The 19,393-nt window shown below is 38.1% G+C and overlaps 3 protein-coding genes across 3 annotated transcripts; 1 reads left to right on the top strand and 2 right to left on the bottom strand.

The window, feature by feature from the left end:
• Positions 1–4,019: 4,019 nt before the first annotated feature.
• LOC130745801 (palmitoyl-monogalactosyldiacylglycerol delta-7 desaturase, chloroplastic) lies at positions 4,020–6,487 on the bottom strand. The gene is made up of 5 exons (XM_057598186.1): positions 5,519–6,487; positions 5,272–5,412; positions 5,037–5,177; positions 4,556–4,662; positions 4,020–4,466 (listed from the first exon to the last, which is right to left on the bottom strand). The coding sequence occupies exons 1-5, from the start codon at positions 6,086–6,088 to the stop codon at positions 4,265–4,267; spliced, it is 1,161 nt and encodes a 386-aa protein (XP_057454169.1). The 5' UTR covers positions 6,089–6,487; the 3' UTR covers positions 4,020–4,264.
• An 893-nt stretch (positions 6,488–7,380) lies between these two features.
• On the top strand, positions 7,381–10,870 carry LOC130745800 (protein POST-ILLUMINATION CHLOROPHYLL FLUORESCENCE INCREASE, chloroplastic). The gene is made up of 8 exons (XM_057598184.1): positions 7,381–7,619; positions 8,336–8,459; positions 8,865–8,949; positions 9,033–9,111; positions 9,745–9,858; positions 9,942–10,054; positions 10,277–10,387; positions 10,486–10,870. Exons 1-8 carry the CDS (start codon positions 7,541–7,543, stop codon positions 10,609–10,611), a joined length of 831 nt encoding a protein of 276 aa, XP_057454167.1. The 5' UTR covers positions 7,381–7,540; the 3' UTR covers positions 10,612–10,870.
• A 359-nt stretch (positions 10,871–11,229) lies between these two features.
• On the bottom strand, positions 11,230–15,421 carry LOC130745799 (probable zinc metallopeptidase EGY3, chloroplastic). The gene is made up of 6 exons (XM_057598183.1): positions 14,537–15,421; positions 14,127–14,324; positions 13,623–13,847; positions 12,874–13,112; positions 12,390–12,544; positions 11,230–11,697 (listed from the first exon to the last, which is right to left on the bottom strand). Exons 1-6 carry the CDS (start codon positions 15,035–15,037, stop codon positions 11,342–11,344), a joined length of 1,674 nt encoding a protein of 557 aa, XP_057454166.1. The 5' UTR covers positions 15,038–15,421; the 3' UTR covers positions 11,230–11,341.
• Positions 15,422–19,393: the final 3,972 nt, after the last annotated feature.

The raw sequence follows: 19,393 nt of genomic DNA, 5'->3' as shown, positions 1-19,393 counted from the left end.
AGTATCTTAGGATCCACTTGACTGCTTCCCAATGCTGCTTCCCTGGCTTGGACATGAACTTGCACACTTGACTAACTGCTTGTGCCAAATCCGGTCTAGTGCAAACCATAGCATACATCAAACAACCAACTGCACTGGCATAAGGAATCTTAGACATACCTTCAATCTCTGAGTCTGTCTTCGGACATTGTTCCAAAGAAAGCTTAAAATGATTCGCCAATGAAGTACTCACAGGATTTGCCTTGCTCATGCCAAATCTGCTCAAAACACCTTCAACATAGCTCTTCTGAGACAACCATAATTTCTTAGCACTTCTGTCCCTGTGAATTTCCATCCCAAGAATCTTCTTTGCAGCACCCAGATCCTTCATGTCAAACTCCTTACCCAACTTGGTCTTCAACTCATTTACATCATGTAAATGGTTGGCAGCAATCAGCATATCATCAACATAAAGTAACAGGAAAATAAAAGAGTCATCATCAAGGCTCCTCACATAAACACAACAGTCATAGTCACACCTTCTATAGCCAATCCGGAGCATGTATGAATCAAAGCGCTTGTACCACTGCCTTGGAGACTGCTTCAAGCCATACAAAGACCTCTTGAATTTGCAAACAAGTCTGCCATCTCCAGTTTCATTGAATCCCTCTGGCTGCTCCATGTAGACTTGCTCCTCTAGATTACCATGGAGGAAAGCTGTTTTTACATCCATCTGCTCTAAGTGCATATCCCTGCTGGCTACCAAAACTAATACTTCCCTGATAGAAGTGTGTCTAACCATCGGACTGAAAATCACATCATAATCAATCCCCTTCTGCTGTGAATATCCCTTTGCAACTAGGCGAGCCTTGAACTTTTCCCCTTCTTTTTCTGTTACTGCTGGCTTTTTCTTGTACACCCACTTGCAACCAATAGCTCTCTTTCCATGTGGCAACTGAACAAGATCCCATGTCTCATTCTTTTTCAAGGACTTCATCTCCTCCACCATTGCACCCATCCACTTATCTTTCTCCTGGCTAGCCATAGCCTCATGATAAGTAGAGGGGTCTCCTGAGCTGGTAAGAAGGGCATATGCTGCTAAGTCTTCAAACCCATATCTCACTGGAGGTGTAATACGACGGGGCTCCCTATCATGCACAAGTGTATAGTCTTGTACTCCACCTGAATCTGAGCCTAGTTCACTCTGCTGTTGGGCTACAATCTGCCTAGGACTCACTGGTGTCTCCTCAATGTCCACCTGAATCTTGTCCTGACTGGAATTTTCTACCTCAGTATCTGGCACAACCGTCACATCTGACTGTTTCAACATTGACTGCTCATCAAATACAACATCTCTGCTGACAACCACCTTCTTGACTGGATCCCACAACTTGTACCCCTTCACACCTTTATTATAGCCAATAAAGATGCACTGTTTTGACTCTGGGTCAAGTTTAGACCGATCCTCACTGGAAATATGCACATATGCTGGACACCCAAAAATCCTCAAATTACTGAGATCAATGGGGTTACCTGTCCACACCTCCTCTGCAACTTTTTCATCCAAAGAAGCTCGTGGTGACCTGTTGAGTAGATAGCACGCCATATTGATTGCTGCTGCCCAGAAACCTTTTGAAAGACCAGCATTCAACCGAAGGCACCTTGCCTTCTCTGTCAGAGTTCTGTTCATCATCTCTGCAACACCATTCTGTTGTGGTGTCTTCCTCACAGAAAAGTGCATCTGAATTCCATTCTCCTCACAGAAATGCATGAAGTTCTTGTCAGTGTATTCAGTTCCATTATCAGACCACAAATACTTTATTTTTCTCCCTGTCTGATTCTCAATCTCTACCTTCCACAATTTGAACTTGGCAAAGACTTCAGATTTATATTTCCTAAAATAAACCCAGACCTTACGGGAAAAATCATCAGTAAATGTAACAAAGTACCTGAAACCTCCAACGGAGGGCTCTTTTGTAGGCCCCCAGACATCAGAATGGACATAGTCTAAGATTCCCTTGGTCTTGTGTTGCTCGGTCTTGAAACGAACTCTACACTGTTTCCCAAGAACACAATACTTGCATAATCCAATTGTGCAACTGCGAACACCTTTCAGCAGATTCCTCTTATGTAGTTCCATCATCCCACGTTCACTGAGATGACACAAGCGCATGTGCCACAGTTTGGTTGCATCATCATCAGTTTCAACAGATGCCACATCACTGATAACTGTGTCCCCCAACAACTTATAAATGTTGTCTGCAGTCCTCTTTGCTCTCATCACTGTCATTGCACCCTTGCTAACCCTTAAGATGTCTCTATTTTCCTCAGACTTGAATGAATACCCATTCTCATGAAGAGTTCCTAGAGAAATCAAGTTCTTCGTCACCTCTGGAACATAACACACCTGACTCAACGTGCGCACGCCACCATCATCCAAAGCAATTTTAACTTGTCTCATTCCCTTGATGATACAAGGTTTATCATCACCTAAATAGAAATAACCAAAATCACCTGATTTAAATTAGTTGAACCACTCCCGGTGCGGTGTCATATGATAGGAGCATCCAGAATCAAGAACACATGCATTAGTTCACTTTACAGATGAAACACAAAGCAAATCCTCCTCACTGCAAGAACCATCAGACTGAACTACATTTGCTGAACTGCTGCTGTTGCCTAACTTGCTTGACCTGTTTGGACAGTCTCTCTTCCAATGCCCAATTTGCTTGCAACTATAACATTCTGTTGTTTTTCTGTCCTTGGACTTGAATCTCTTCTTCTTTCCAGAATCCACTCCTTTACCCTTGCCTCTTCCGCGATCTTGACCTCCCTTCACAAACAGACATTCACCTGAACTTCCTCCACCTTCTTCGACACTCTGGCGACAATGTGCGTGTTGCAAAAGTGTAGAAGAAATAGAATCCAACGTGATTGAGTCTTTCCCATAGGTGAGAGTGGTCACCAAGTGATCATAAGAGCCTGGTAAAGAGCACAGCAAAATAATAGCCTTATCCTCATCGTCCACTGTCACAACAAGCCGTGTCAGATCGACAAGGATGTTGTTGAAAGCGTAGACATGAGCCTGCAAATCGCCTCCTTCCTGCATCTTCAGGCTGTAGAGACGCTGTTTCGCAAACTTGTTCATAAGTGTCTTGGACATGTACAGACTTTCCAATTTATCCCAGACATCCTTCGGAGTTGTGAGATCCAGGATATGATTCATCACGTCATCAGAAACGCAAAGTCTTATCAAACCTGCAACCCTCTCCTTCATCTCGTTCCAATCAACAGTTGCGATGTCCGCCGGTTTCTCATCGCGTAACACCTTCTGTAAACTTTGTTGAGCCAACAGATCCTTAACCCTCCTCTGCCATAGTCCGAAATTTCCGGTTCCATCGAACCGCGTCACTTCAAACTTCGCACCTCCATGGTTAGTCGTCATCTGATACCAATTGTTATAACAGCAACACGAATACATATCAGAATTGTGTGTTTTTCTCTACTCTGATCTGTATTCGTGTTGCTCTTCTAACATTATGTGTATTTAGTATGAACCGAATCAAAGAAATTGGGGTCTTTGCTACTGGTTTGAGAATTGTGCTATCAATTAATCCAAGTTTTTTTATCAGATGAGTGAAGAAAGCGAAATGGACGGCAGACTCATATTTTATAGCTTATCTTCACAAGCAAATCTAGTTAAATTCTTGAAGCTTCAAAAGTTACAGTTCTATCATAATATATTGTGTTGTAAGTATAAAAAGGAGTACTTTTTCACACCATTACTCTATAACATCTGAAAACACTTACCAGCATCAATTGTGCAAATGCTTAAAGCAAGGACACGTGATTTTACTGTTAAACGTTTGGTTGAAAGTTCCAAATGCCACCGCCTTGTCACAGTGGTGGCATTGGGACCAAGACCAAGACAATAAATCGTTTATCCTTTGAAGTTACTATGATAAGTTATACTATGATACTAGAAATGAAGAAAGATAGATAGAGAAAGTTGAGGGAGAAAATGAGTGTGACAGTGTGAATATATCAAAACTGATAGAAATACATATACTTCTGTACTAATCTACTGTATTATATTCCCATATACATAGTCAAATCCACCATCATGAGGGCTGAAAGTAACACTGAAAACAACATTTGCCTAACAAAACTTTTATGTCATCCACAGACCACAAGTGCTTCTTATGTAACAATTTATTATTATGGTCTTTAATTTCACCATTGGCAGTGAACAAAGAATTGTGTTTCATGTGGCAATTCAATTCAGTCATTCATTATTCAATGCCATTCTCTGCCTTTGACTCTCAGTAGGAACCTTCACATCAGTGGCCAACCCAATAGCTTGGAGAAATCTCACCATGTACCAAGTCAAGTCTAGTTGCCACCACTCTAGGCCATGTCTAGCAGAGTACTCAAAAGCATGGTGGTTATTGTGCCAACCCTCACCAAAAGCAAGCACCGCTACCCACCTAACAAATTTCACACCATATCTTAGAATAACTAACTTGTGAACACAAATCAATTAGAAAACCATGAAAAAATTGAAAGGTTGAGATACCAATTGTTTCTGGATAAGTCCCTTGTGTTCCAGGGCTGATCCCCCCAGACATGGCAAGCTGAGTTTACAAGCCAAGTTATGTGGTAGACCCAAACAATTCTCACTCCCTGCATTTCATTATAAGAAAGTGTCAATTGGAATTTGCTTTCAAATTTGATGAGTAAAAATGAAATGAAAGTGAAGTGTAAAGTTGGTATAAATTTATGAAAAATGATTTTTATTAGGTAGCATCGTAAATTCTCACAATTGATTATGTTTTAACGCAACTCATAAACTATTATATCTAGCTTCTAGCTGAGTTGATCATGGGTATGACTTGACTCCCAAACATCAATCTTTTCATGCAGAATTGACTTTACTGAAATTGATTCTGAGGTTTTTCAAGGAGAAACCAAACACACTCTGAATCAATTCAGGAAAAGAAAAAACAATTCTTCTCCTAAAATTAAGGTAAAGATGGAAAAGATATCATATCCCATACCATTCCCCAAACAAGGAAAGGAAATCCTCCTATGGCATATAGAAGAGCTCCCAATGCAAATGGATGGACAATGTAAGTGCTTCGGATAAATCTATAGAAGGATTGTTTCTCTAAATCACCAACATTGTTTGGCTCTCCACACTGCACATAAAAAATCCAATAATCAATTAGCAAGTGAAAACAAAAATACAACAAATACAAATGTGTGTGTGAGAGAGAAACACAGTATTCATACCCTTTCTGCTATAGAATTGGTATCAAAGAGCCAACTCATATGGCTAAACCAGAATCCTTCAATGGGGCTATGAGGGTCTTTCTCAGAATCACAGAACTGGTGATGGTACCTATGAGTGCTGACCCAATCAATTGGGTTCCCCTGCATTCCACAACACAAAAACCAAAACCATGTTTCTTCTTTCATTCAATCAAAACCATGAATAAAGACTGATGAAAGCTTTTGAAGAAAGAAACAAAATTCATACCTGAAGAGCAAGAACTCCACAATAAGCAAAGGTATATTCAAGCCATTTGGGAAGGTTGAAACTCTTGTGAGAAAGATTCCTATGAAAAGACAGAGTGATACCAAAAAGCCCTGTCACAACATATAGCGCCATGGCTACCCAGAAAGCTTGCCAATTGAACTGGAATGGAGCGAACAAACAGAGCACGTGCATGGCAAAAACAATGGCAGCGGTTCCAATATCCAGCGAGTTCCATTTTCTACCGAAGAACAGTCTCCTTTCTCTCTTCACCTCCACGTCTGAGAGTAAAATCTTCCTGTGCTTTGAGTTCCCCTGCTCTGGCTCCAAAGCTTCTCCCAATGCAGCATTGGCTTTTGCTATGAGGGGTAGATTGTAGGTGAAGGGGTTGTTTTTCAGGGAAATTTGGATTGGTTTTGAGTCATAGTTGCAAGTTTTGTTGTTGAAATTGGTGTTGTTAGAGAAGGAACCGAGACCAACCACGGTTCTGTTTCGTTGTGGTATTGCACGGTGAATGGTGGTGAAGTATGTTTTGAGAATGGGATTTTTTGGTTGGGAGGTTATCAGAGCCATGCAGAGAAAGCAAAGTTTTTCTTCTTCTTCTTTTTCTTTTCCTATGTACAAGGTGAAGTCCTGTGGAGGGTGCAAATGGGAGCTTTGAAGTTAAAGGTGATGGGTTGATTTTGGGTTTGGGTTTTTATGTAGTTTGTGTTGGGTTTGATTGTGATGTGTGCAAGTACTTGCGGTGGTCGTCGTTTGGGAAATTGAGGTTTGAAAAAAATGAGGGCTAAAGTTAAGGCAAGTTGAGAGAGAAAGAGACTGAGAGGATAAGATGATGTGCACAAGAAGTGTGGCCTATGGATGACTTTGGTTAGATTTGCAACATGAGGTTCAAATACTTTCAGTCATGAGATAATTCAAGAAAAGATATCGGCTCAAAAGGCACGCTTCGCCTTAATGCTAAACACTTGGTGTGTTGGGGCCTTGTGGACTAGAATGAGAGACCTTCCCTTACTATAGGCGACTTAACCTCATCATGAGAAACCTCCCTCATGATGGGCGACCAAACTCAGCACAGGAGACTTTCTAGTCATAGGCGACCTAATCTCAACATCGGCAACGCGGATGTGGGCAACTTATTTATTTTATCACATGTCTTGATGAAGATAGATATTTTATATTTAGTCTTTGAATGGATTAAAACTCACTTCCTTGATATATGGCCCTTGTAAGTTGTAACTACTTAACGAGAAGGGGGTCACACATGAGGGGAGATTGGTTCTTTTAATGTATATATGGTCGAGTAGTACTTAGGAAAAGAGATGTTCACTTGAATACAAAAAAAAGACTGAGTTCATAATTCTCTTTGGATTATGAGCCTAGTCTTTTGGAGTTCACTTCGTAAACATAGGTGTTCACTGTGGGGCTTGGTAAAACGCTCTCTGCCTCCACAACCAACTCATAAGCGTGAACAAAAGCCTGTTGCATTCTCTGTGACTTTCACTTGATCGCCATCCACCGTTCACCCATTGCTTGTGTATATTCGGCCAAGTAGAAGTTAGGAAAAGGAATGTTCACTTGAATGCGAAAAAAGTGAGTTCGAAATTCTCTTTAAATTATAAGTATAGTCTTTCAGAAGTCAACTCGTGAACATAGTATTCACCTGGCAACAGTAACTATTTCATTCATCGCGAATGATTAAACTTCTGACTCCTAAGTCTCGACCTCATAGTTAAAGGATGAGGTGAGCAAATATCACTCCTCACCTCTAGTGGTTGATAATTTTGCTATCTAGTCCTTATCTTCCTGAGATATTTTCTTGAAAACTTTGGTTTCTTGTGTGTGTTGTTAGCTATGCAGACCATTTGCCACTCATCACTGAAAATATCATTTATCTCTTTGCCATTATATCTATGGACGGACTCGTTCAGTTGTTGGAATGTACGACTCTTCTGATCTCCTCTTCTTTTCAGTGCCTCCTTCCAATCCAATAACAAGCAGGCACCAAAATAGTGTGATACATAAATGGCTGCAACGAACGCGTCAATCTTTGCCTCTTCCACCACACAACCATGCTTGCCTATTAGAATTCCAAACACGCTTGGTCAGTCTCTATTTTTATTCATTTGTAATCTTACCTTGCAAAACACATGGAAGCACCAGTTCAAACAGTCATGTGAATTAGGGGGACAATTCTTTTGAAGTATTTAATTATATACAATTTTAAACATGTGTTGACTGCAGTTATTACTTTGTGAAAGTCCTAGAAAAAGGTTTCAACTATAGTATAATATCATTTCATTGAAATTGTTTCAGTACTTTAAATATGTTATGTTCTCACAAATCTTCACTGACTATTGGCAGCTAATAGATGAGGTTTATTAATTTATTGGGAATAAAGTAGCTGTTGGCTTGTCAAAATTCATTTAAATTCTATAAGAAGATTCATATTTTAGAATCCTTTAGTTGCCAATATCCTTATGGAGTAGTATTATTCATATGAACCATTTAACTTCAGGACCGTGGTCTGTGGGGATGGTTACTGATAAGCTTGTGACTGTGAACTACCCTGCACAATACTGAATAGCTGAACTTCTGTATGAACTATTTGCCAAAATGCATAAGAGAAGACCTAAATTAGTCTAATGCAATGTTTGGTTTCACAATTTGAACAGAATCCAAGATGGTTTACTCATAAACATATGAGTGATTGCTTCTAACCAGAAGTGATTTAGAGCATTTCACATTTGACATTTCACTTTGGAACCAAACATGCTAGTATAATAATTTTTGTGTAACAAGTCATCCTTTCTGATGCAGCCAGTACTTTTCTCAATGTTTCACTACCAAGATGTTACCTTGTGAAGGAAAGAAATGTGAAAGTCACCCGAACAATCAATGCAGCTGTTGCAGTTGCAACAACTCCAGCTCAGGAAATTGAAGAGTATGAATTCCATCTTCTTCAAACCATATTTATTTTTGTTATTAATTCATGTTACAATTTTAGTGTATAAAATGTCACGTTTTCTTTCACATGCCCATTGAAATAGCAACATATATTGGGAAATTAAACAATGAATGTATGAAGGGGGGTTCAAGTAACAATGTTCTTTGTGTTCTAAGAATTCTTGCTGAACCAAGTTTTAAGTTAATTTAGAGGATTTGACTCCATTAAAGCTAAAGTAACTCATCATAACCATTGGTTGAAAAATTAACCGTGGGGTTCTTTGAATCTCAACCATTAATTTTTTAACCAACAGTTGTTATGATTTACTCTACCTTCTGAAGTAACTAAGAGTTAAATCCTAATTTTGGGTAACCTTACAATATCTTGTATCAATGTTTGAAGGTACAAGATTCCTTCATGGGCTAATTTTGAGCTTGGGAAAGCTTCTGTCTACTGGAAAACCATGAATGGCCTCCCTCCTACTTCAGTATGTCTGACAGTATTGAATCAACTCATTGGAGTTAGTTACTTAATCACCTTTTTAATTAATACTTTTACAAATTTTTGCAGGGAGAAAAACTAAAACTCTTCTATAATCCCACTTCAACTCAACTTGCTCCTAATGAAGAATTTGGAATCGCTTTTAATGGTAATTTTTGCTCCCAAAAAATTCATTTCTATAATATTTGTGTGGCCAAAGATTTGGATTCATCATAAAGTAGACATGGAATATTTCAAGAACAAGGAATGTCACAATTATTAATTTTAATTCCTTGAACTAATTCACGAAGGTCATGGAAATTTTGCTTGTAAGAAAATTAACTGAAGTATTCTAAGATGTTGAGAGTCATGAAAGGTTCCACAATCCACCATGCTTTCCTGCGGCTCATTCTGCTATAAAAGGAAAATGTTAGAAATCTGCATAGTTGCATAGTTGAGACACCAAAATAGATACACAGAGTGACAAATGAAAAGAAGAGAAAGAAGTAAGGAAGTGATTTATGATGGGTGTGATAAAAAGAAAGAGATAGAGAGAAGAATGAGATACCTATGGGGTGTATGCCATGTTGGAGTGTCTAAGTATCATAACTAACTATAGAAATGATCAATTGACATTCCACACTATGTAAGAGATGATATGATTTTCTTAGTAATTAAATGTTACAATGTAATGAACATTCTTAGAATTCAGGCTAAGGCTAATTCTAACTCAAAAGCTACCTCAAAAGTGAGGATTGCTTTACTCTTTAGAAGAACCATTTTGACTATTTCATCTGTTCAGGAGGGTTTAATCAGCCAATTATGTGTGGTGGTGAGCCAAGGGCTATGCTCAGAAAAGATAGAGGCAAAGCTGATGCTCCGATATATAGCATTCAAATATGCGTTCCTAAACATGGTAAGGGTGGCACTTTTATTTTCTGAATATCTTTAGCTGACAAAGTCATTCAAAGTCCTCTTGTTAACTTCTTTTTTTTGCAGCTCTGAACTTGATCTTCTCCTTCACAAATGGAGTAGACTGGGATGGTCCTTATAGACTACAGTTCCAAGTTCCCAAGGTTCTTCAGAACAAGCCTATTGAATTCTTTAATGAGGTAAAGTGGAAACACATTTTCTCTTTGAATTAACTGCCTCTAGATTAACATACAAATCATTCTAGCTTAATAATCAATTCACATTCTTGCTTTTGAAGAAATAATAAAACGTAAACACCAAAGCACTTATGGAACTGTAAAACAAATCATTCTAGCTTAATAGGCAATTCACATTCTTGACTTAGTTGATATGCCTCAATTGACTGTACTTTTTTTTGGTAGGGTTTGGCAGAGGAACTGGGCAAAGAAGGAGCATGTGAGCAAGCAATCTTTCCAGACTCAAATAAAGTTATAACCAAATGTGCCATGCTTGGCAATTTAACAGTAGAAGGGGTGAGTAACATTTCTAAATTCTTGGATATTCTCTTTATTCTTTAAACCACTACTGCACATAGCCATTTTCTAAATGATGAATGAAAATATCACTGCAGGGTGATCGCTGCGATCTGAATCTTGTTGAAGGGTGCACAGATCCTAGTTCACACCTCTACAACCCACTAGCCAATGTAGATGATGGAACATGTCCACTTGACCTGGATTCTGACTCTGAAGCCTAGAGTTATATTTTACATGAATGTTCATCTCGATTATACTTATACATGTTGGTTTGAAGTCCAAGGGGCATTGTAAATTCGACAGGCAATAGTTGTCCCCTGCTATAGTATAGAAAAACCTATGGCTCCCTCTGCTGTATTTCTCTATAAGAATGTGTTTCAAACTTGAAGCTGGTTTTATCTCATTTGAGGGAAGTACATACTATTTGCCAAGCTACAATTAAGATACTTGTTTATAAATACAGATTTTGTTTCATGGTAATATGTTCCATCACGGTTGGCTATTCCAAGTACATCTTTGTTATTTATTTGATATGAAACAAACGATAATATCTGTTGTAGAAAAAGGATATAAAAATAAAATAAATCATAAAAAGAGGAAAAAGAAGGGGGAAATAGTTGTAGAAGAAAATGTTCAAATTGCTTTTGATTACTCATTATTCTCCCTCCTAATAATATCTGCCCCATATCAGTGTAAGTGTAACCTATAGGCTCTGATGTGATTTCATGTTCAGTTTGGCATGTGAGGTCCATAGTTGAATCAAAAGAAAATTCGGGTGATCATCCACAAAATATGTATAAATATATGAAAATTAACTCAAACTTACATGGTGAAAAATCTTAGAGAAAATAGTTAGCTACTAGCCGTGGTTGTGAAAACATGTAAAATGAAAAAAGAAAATACATAATTACAGACATCTACTGATACACATAATTACAGCCGGATCATTATTTACATTTCGCCCCTAAAAAATGGATCACTGAGGAATGAATTGGAGAAAGTTCCTCCACCATTCGGGAAGAGTGTGAGGAAACATATAAGGCCAAGGACAATACCCCAAGCATATCTGCTTTCCCCTAGTGGGGTGACCTCATCTTTCGCGGGTACTTCTTCTCCACCACGAAAGAATGTTGCAAACAATCCCCATGCCAAGCACAGAACACTACCACTGAGGCCACCAATTCCAAGCAATAATGATGTGCCAAAAGATAACAGCGTAGCAGTGCTTCTGCCAAACATGGCTTGAGCAATTCGCCCTCCTTCTAGTCTCCCACACGGCAACAAGTTCAATGAAGTCACCACCATCCCTGCATGACGACAATCAAATTGTTTAAGCATGTTTCATTTTCTGAACCAATTTCTCTCCCCATAAATTATCATTCACCCACAAGTTCAGGCCTTAAAATTTGTGCTAAGGCTCACATTGACTACATGTATATCTAAATAAGTCATTACATAGGATAGAACAATCCTCACACCTAAACTAGTTTTGGGGGTAGGTTACACCTAATCCGAATTCTAAGATAGTACAAAGTCTACTATATCCTAATCCGTTTATTGTGTCAACCAAATATGGGCATGTGCAGATTTCCAGAGTTAAGATCATGTAAATAAGTACTTGTAAGTTGTATAGGGTAGAACAATCTTCAACCTTGAGCTAGCTTTGGTTAGAGTTAGGTCTATTCTGAATTCTATGAATTTGCCAAGAAAAAAATTGTAAAAATTCAAAGGTGTAACTTTTATGTTGGCATCTAAAAGACTAATTAATACACACAAGGATTAGAACCAATTTCTAATTACCATAGAGGTGAAAACTGATGGATCATCCAATTTCACCATATTCATGAACTTAATTAATTTTAAGAAAATCTGGTGTGAACAGCTGCTGTCTTACAAGTAACCTGGACGTTTAAATTTTGTTAAATCTTTAGATTAGATTTTCATGTTGGATCATTCTTTTCAAAACGAGGGACAAAAATAGAAATCACAGCAAACCCACCTAAGAGGCCAGCAAATGCAAGTGGATCAACTGGAACTCCAACACCTTCCACGGCATAGGGCAACACATTTCCAAGATCATCCGCGTAAGGCCCAATAACATATTGGATAAAAGAAAGCAAGGGGTTGTTATAGAAAAACTGAGGCCGTATATACCTGCAAATAAAGCAGCAGAATGTCGAAACATGAGAAACAATTTTCTATTTATATTATCATTAGCTTTCGCTATGAATTGATATGCACGGAACTCGGATGATCAATGCCACCACCATCACACTATATATCTAGTAATACATTTCATAGCCATGTATTACTAGACATGTATTTTAGCTTAGGCCTTTAGACGAAAGCTATTTGTTGACCATACAATTGTGGTCTTGGCAAACCATATACACTTGACAATTAATCAAAGCTTGGTTTCCTTTCCTTCCGTTTCTGACCAAAGAAAAAGCATTAATTAGGACAGGAGAGTATACACCACTCACAATGCATTGTCGCCCCCGTTGAAGCTTCCATCGGCCACAAATGCAGCAACAGCGAGCACTAATGAAGTCAAATACGCACTAGCAGTACGGGCAACAGGAATATCAAAAAGGGCTTTCTTGTTGGGGAGGAGGGATTCATAATTATTCATCACTCCTAAACACCCTGTCCAATTAGATGGCACCAGGAAAGAAGGGCTGAGTTTGACACGATAGCGAGCTGCTGTTACCCTCGTGGCTATCTACACAATGAAAAGAACACAACCATAGAACAAATTACATGTCAATGATGACTATTATAATGCATGTAATACAGTTGTAAAAACAGTAACCACAAAAACCTCTCTGAGATAATGAGCATGAAATCACACACACACATCAAATATAGGAAACTGGGCAACTGCCATTGTGAGCTTGTACGAATTCAGATCACGTTCAATGGAACACTACTCCATGCCAGGAGCTACTTTGACGTTTAATGCCTTGGAATGCCAAATTTGGCTTCCTTCATTGAAAACGTCTGTTAGAGTGTTGCCCGAACACACTATATCCATGAGGATGATATGTTGATCAAGTAAACTACAATTTATGTACCAAGAAAACTTCCAAGTTTGAATACTTTCTTTTGGCATGTTTTTGGGCAATTTCTTGCTTATTAAAAGCTAAACTAGTTATATATTAATTGGATGGAGATAATCTAATAAGAGCACAATAAATCAGAAACAGAAGTGGAAAATCAATCTATTAATTACCTCAGAAACTCCCAGAATAAATAAGAATCCACCAAATAGAGGCACAACATTAGCTAGATAATCATCAAATGTTGCATCAGGTTTAAGGAAGAAGCCACTCATCAAAGCAACTGTTCCAAAGGTGGTGACGGATAATGCAATTGCACTGAGATAACCAAAAGGAGTACTCAGCTTAGTTGACTCAAATTGGAGATCCATTTCTGCTTTGGGTTGCACCACACAAGCCTGAATATATACTACTTTAGTAATGACCATTCTAGCAAAAGCATCTCTAGTCTCTACAACATTTTCTTAAAGCAATATATGAAAAACAAAACAATATAAAGCCAAAAATAATAATAGTAATAGAAACAATGTATGTGTTTTAAGAAACCAAGAATTTAAGAATCATTCATATGTTTGACAAACTATATATCCAGGCATCATCAAATGAAATCAGCAAAAGAAAAGCAATCAGATAAGTTGTATTATACAAAATAGCATAGGTTTCAAAGCCAAATTTACCTGTTTAGTAATGTCATTTGTTTTTTCTTCCATGAACCACACCACAACCTCCCTACCAGCTGCATCAGAGAGCTTCTTCTCCAACTTGGGAATGACCTCATCAATAGGTCTCCTCAAATTCCCAATGAAAATTCCTCCATCTCCAAATCTTCGAACATCCGTGGCGAAAAATGAGTCAAACCCAAAGCAACTCTTTAACTGCACAAGTCAAATAGTAACATGAATGGTATTCAACTCCAACTAGCATGAGTATGAATATGATCACACCTTCAAATAGATACTAAAAAAATGAAAAATGAAAATTTTAATAGATACTTCCATTTTTAATTCCTTATCTAATATACCTTAGGTATCATTTCTACAAATTGTGTGAGTATGATTAATTATTAATTTAATTATTAGCTACCTACCTTGTTAAGATCAAGAGATTTGAAAGTTTCCTCTGCTTTCTGGAGCCTCTGTTTTTCCTTGATCAGATTATCACGAACTAAGGCATTGAAAAGACGAAGAAAAGGGTTACTGGTGTTGCTTTCCCTGTCAAGCTCCTTGAGCTTCCTATCAGCCCTCTTTTTCTCGAGCTTTATGGCAGCTTCGATTGAAGGGTTACCCATGAACTTCTTGAACTCCTCATCTGTCTTCCAATCCAATTCCTGTTGTTGTTCTTGTTGTTGTTGCTGTTTCTCAGAATCAGAATGTTCCTCTGTTTTGGGTTTCTCAGAAGCAACGGAAATCCTAGAAGAAGATTCAGTTTCATGGTGGTCGTGGTCTTTGAGAGAGAACTTGCATGGAGAAATTGAAATGCGTTTTTTGGGAGTGAGAGTGTTGGTTGGAAGTGGAAAAATGAAACTTTTTGTGATTGTGTTGGTGGGGTTGAAGGAGGGAGAATAAGAAAGAGAGGGAAGTAACGCCATTGAATTGGTTTGGGGAATGTTGAGGACTGGTGAAGGAAATGATGATGATGATCATGGTGGAAGTTCTTGCTTTTGGAAGTGCTTTCAGAAGGGTGGAGAAGTTCAAAGAAGCTTCAGGAGCCAACACACAAACACAATGGTGTCTTGTGTTGTGTGGTTTCAGATTTTTTGAGGTACATGTCCCTCTCACATGAAAGAGTATCATTTGAATAAAGATGTAAATATGGATTATACATCAAAAACTGTTCAATAGTTGGTGCATACATAAACTGAGATACATTAAACATGAACGATTTATTAATTTTTACTTGGGTTAAATATTCTTTTCGTCCTTGAACTATAGCGAAATTTTGGTTTCCATCCCTCAATTAAATTTTTGATGGTTTCTGTCCCTTTACTTAGTAAATCGTTTGTTTTCCATCCTTTGACCATTTTGACTGTTAATGTGGCATGCCAGCTTGTAGGTGACCGCTGACATGTCAGATATTTAGCCAGTTTTGAATTATTTTAATTACACGTGGAATATGCAAGAGGGACTAAAACAAAAAAAGAAGTTAAAATTGCATTTTAACCCATCATCTTCATCTCCAATCATCTTCTCTTCACCATGTTCTTCAAAATCCCAAAACAACATACCCTCAAACCCAGAAACAACATAAACATTACTCAAATCCAAACCAGAAATTCAGGGTCCCCTATGGTACACAAGAAAAAAGTTGTGCAAATGTGCACAACCCCCTTTTAACCCTCTATTGTGGATTTCACCGGTTATTTCATATATTTTTTAAATAAATTTATTTTTTTCTGAAAAACGAAAAATTAGATAAAATAAAAAGTTGAGTAAAAATAAATTCTTTTTCCTGGGTTCATCTTCATTCTTCTTCCTCTCTTTCATATATGTAACTTTAATAAACAAAGATGTTTTCCTTTTCCTCTCTTCATCTTCATTCTTTTTTGTCTCTTTTCAAAAAATCTCCTCTCTAAGATGAAGATGTCTTCTTCCGATATGGGGTCTATGGTGGGTATGGGTGATGAAGATAATCTATTTTCTTCTCGGTTATGTTCTGGGTGGGGATTTTGGAATAGGGTTTCTCCGGTGCTTGTTTATTGGGGTTTCTAGGGTTCACAGGTGGTTAGGGTGGTGGCTCAATGTCGATTGTGTTCCGATCTGGGGGTTTCTGAGTTCCGATCTGGGATTTCTGGCTCAGTTCACCAAACCCATCATCACCCATCACCCAAATGGTTCCCCGGTGCTCATGGAGAACCCACAGACTTGAAGAGATAGAAAGAGGGGGGGGAGTGATGGAGCGCAGCGATGACGAATCTAGCGCCGACCAAGCTCGCACCTTCGCTAAAGCTTCTCCTGCCACCGACTAAGCTCGCACCATCAACTCTCCGTTCGATCTGGGTTGCTAAAGCCTTACTGCGACAGATCTGATTTATGGGTTTGGGGTTGGATCTGGTTGTTGCTTGAAGATGATAGAGCGTTGATGAGGGTTGATGACAGATGAAGATGGTAAAATTGAAAAACGGGATGGAGGAGAATGGGAGATATTGATGGCAGATGATGAATTAATTTTCGGTTGGTATATTGATGGAGGGCATATGTTGAATCTTATCTTGTGAACATGTATTTTTTTTTGACAGGTTATAAACATGTATTTTGGGGCTGAAATTCGTTGATGCTATATTACAGGGGAAGATGATCAACATATGGTGGAGAGAAGATGATTGGGGATGAAGATGATAGGTTAAAATGAAATTTTAACTTTTTTTTGGTTTTAGTCCCTCTCATACTCCACCTGAAATTAAAATAATTCAAAATTGGCTAAATAACTGACATGTCAACTGTCACCTACAAGTTGGCATGCCACATCAACGGTCAAAATGGTCAAAGGACGGAAAACAAACCGTTTACTAAGTAAAGGGATAGAAACCATCAGAAATTTAATTGAGATATGGAAACCAAAATTTCGCTATAGTTCAGGGACGAAAAGAATATTTAACCCTTTTTACTTTTTCTATAAGAACAATTTTTTTTTATACATCAGAAAATTGAAAAGAACAATTTATTAATTTGACTATATTATATGAATAGGGGAACTAAGGGAAATAATAACAATTCATTTGACTAGTTTTGGAGATCAAGAGGGATGAATATTGATTTCATGGGTCGCTCATCATCCTTGGAGACACGCTCGGCCCAATGCAAATTCATGACGGTTTAAGATCATATACAATGGTTCAACAAAAAATGTTTTGTTTACCCCTTTCCTACCCCACTTTTTCTCTTCCCAACACTCCACATCATCTTCTCTCTCCAATTCAACACTCTCTCAACAATTACCCACTCCAATGGTTTTACTTAACTCTCAACACCCTACCCCACCACTCACCACTCACCCTACCCCACCACTTTTTTATTTCACATTTTTATTTAATTTTATATTTTTGTTTTTATGATTACATAAAATTACAATGTTGAATTAAATTAAATTAAAACAATAAACACTTAACAATTTAATTTTTTTTGAAATATAGACTATAATTTTTTTTTCTTAACTTAAAATGCAAGACAACAAACTAAGCATACAAGAATTTATTTTATTTTCTTAAAATAAAATGCAAGACAACAAACTAAGCACACAATAACTTAAAATGCAAGACAACAAACCAAGCCCACAACACACAAATAACGTAATTAGTACGATACAAATCATCTTCAATCCTGAGACATTCCAAACTTTGCCCATATGTGCTTCACTAGATCTGCTTGCAGTTCGTGATGAACATTTGAATCACGCAACTCGGATCTAGCACGCACATGATTTGCAAAAGCGGGTAACACCTCGGTCGAGTATGGTTGCTGTGTACTAGATCCACCTTCCCTAGATTGCTCAAAATCGGTCCAACGTTGAGCATATGAATCTCGTTCATCCTCAACAATCATATTATGTAATATGATGCATGACCTCATAATGATACTCAAATCATCTATGTCCCACAAGCGAGCTGGTTCACGGATGATTTTAAAACGAGCTTGAAGAACTCCAAATGCACGTTCGATGTCCTTTCGACATCCCTCCTGAACTTTTGCAAATAACTTATCGGGTTCACTTTGAGGAAGTCTAATCGTTTTGACGAAAGTTGGATAAGAAGGATAGATACCATCGGCTAGATAATATGCCATATTATAGGGACGTTGATTCACAAAGAAATTCACACCTGGAGCCTTTCCCTGTTCCACGTCATCAAACACTGGTGACCGATCTAGAACGTTTATGTCGTTCAACGTTCCAGAACATCCAAAAAAGGCATGCCAGATCCATAGATCATGAGATGCAACTGCTTCAAGAATAACTGTTGTGGTTCCCTTATCCCCTCTAGTAAATTGACCTTCCCATGCTTTAGGACAATTTTTCCACTCCCAGTGCATGTAGTCAATACTCTCGATCATGCCTGGGAACCCCCGCATGTCACTAGCATGTAGTATTCTTTGCAGGTCTTCTTGGGTTGGTGCTCTCAGGTACTGTTGCTCATACAATCGTATGATTCCTTTACAGAATCTACGTAAACACTCCAATGATGTAGTACCTCCAATTTTGATGTACTCATCGACCGCATCTGCTGCCACACCATATGCTAACATTCGTATTGCTGTGGTACATTTTGCTAAGGGTGATATACCTTATTTATTGGCTGCATCAACGCGTTGGGTGAAGTAGTTATCACTACTTGAAAGGTCATCAACGATTCGAAGGAAAAGATGTTTTTGCATCCGGTACCGACGACGAAACATTGCATCGTCATATGTAGGCTCATTGGCAAAGTAGTCGTTAATTAGCCTCTGGTTTGCAGCTGCATGATCTCTATCGATATATTTTCTACTACGAGGTGCAGTATCTTCTCGAATTTTTCTTCGACGCTCTCTAAATCGGTTGAGTACATAAGCTTCTTCAATTTGACTATTTTGAATGTATGCTGCAAGATCAAAAGGACAATCAGATGGATCCATTTTTTGTGAATTTTGAAGTAGATTGGAAGAGATTTGGGATATTGGTACATCAATGGATCTATGAGTCCATATATATAAGTACATTGAATGGTGGTTGAGTGCCGGATTTGAAATAATTTATCAACTAGAGTTAAATATCGGAAAAGAAAAAGATTTGAATTGAGTGGTACATATTCAAACACAGTTACCCTAATTTTATTAAAGGCAAACACTACTGACTTGACACCGATGGCAAATTATTAAAGCAAACACTAAAGACTTGACACCACTGGCGGATTTGAAATAAGTTATCAACCAGAGTTAATTATCAGAAAAGGACAAGATTCGAATTGAGTGGTACA

The sequence above is a fragment of the Lotus japonicus genome, chromosome 3, assembly GCF_012489685.1.
Source record: "Lotus japonicus ecotype B-129 chromosome 3, LjGifu_v1.2".
Classification (NCBI taxonomy): Eukaryota; Viridiplantae; Streptophyta; class Magnoliopsida; order Fabales; family Fabaceae; genus Lotus; species Lotus japonicus.
This window is presented reverse-complemented; position numbering and strand designations above follow the sequence as displayed.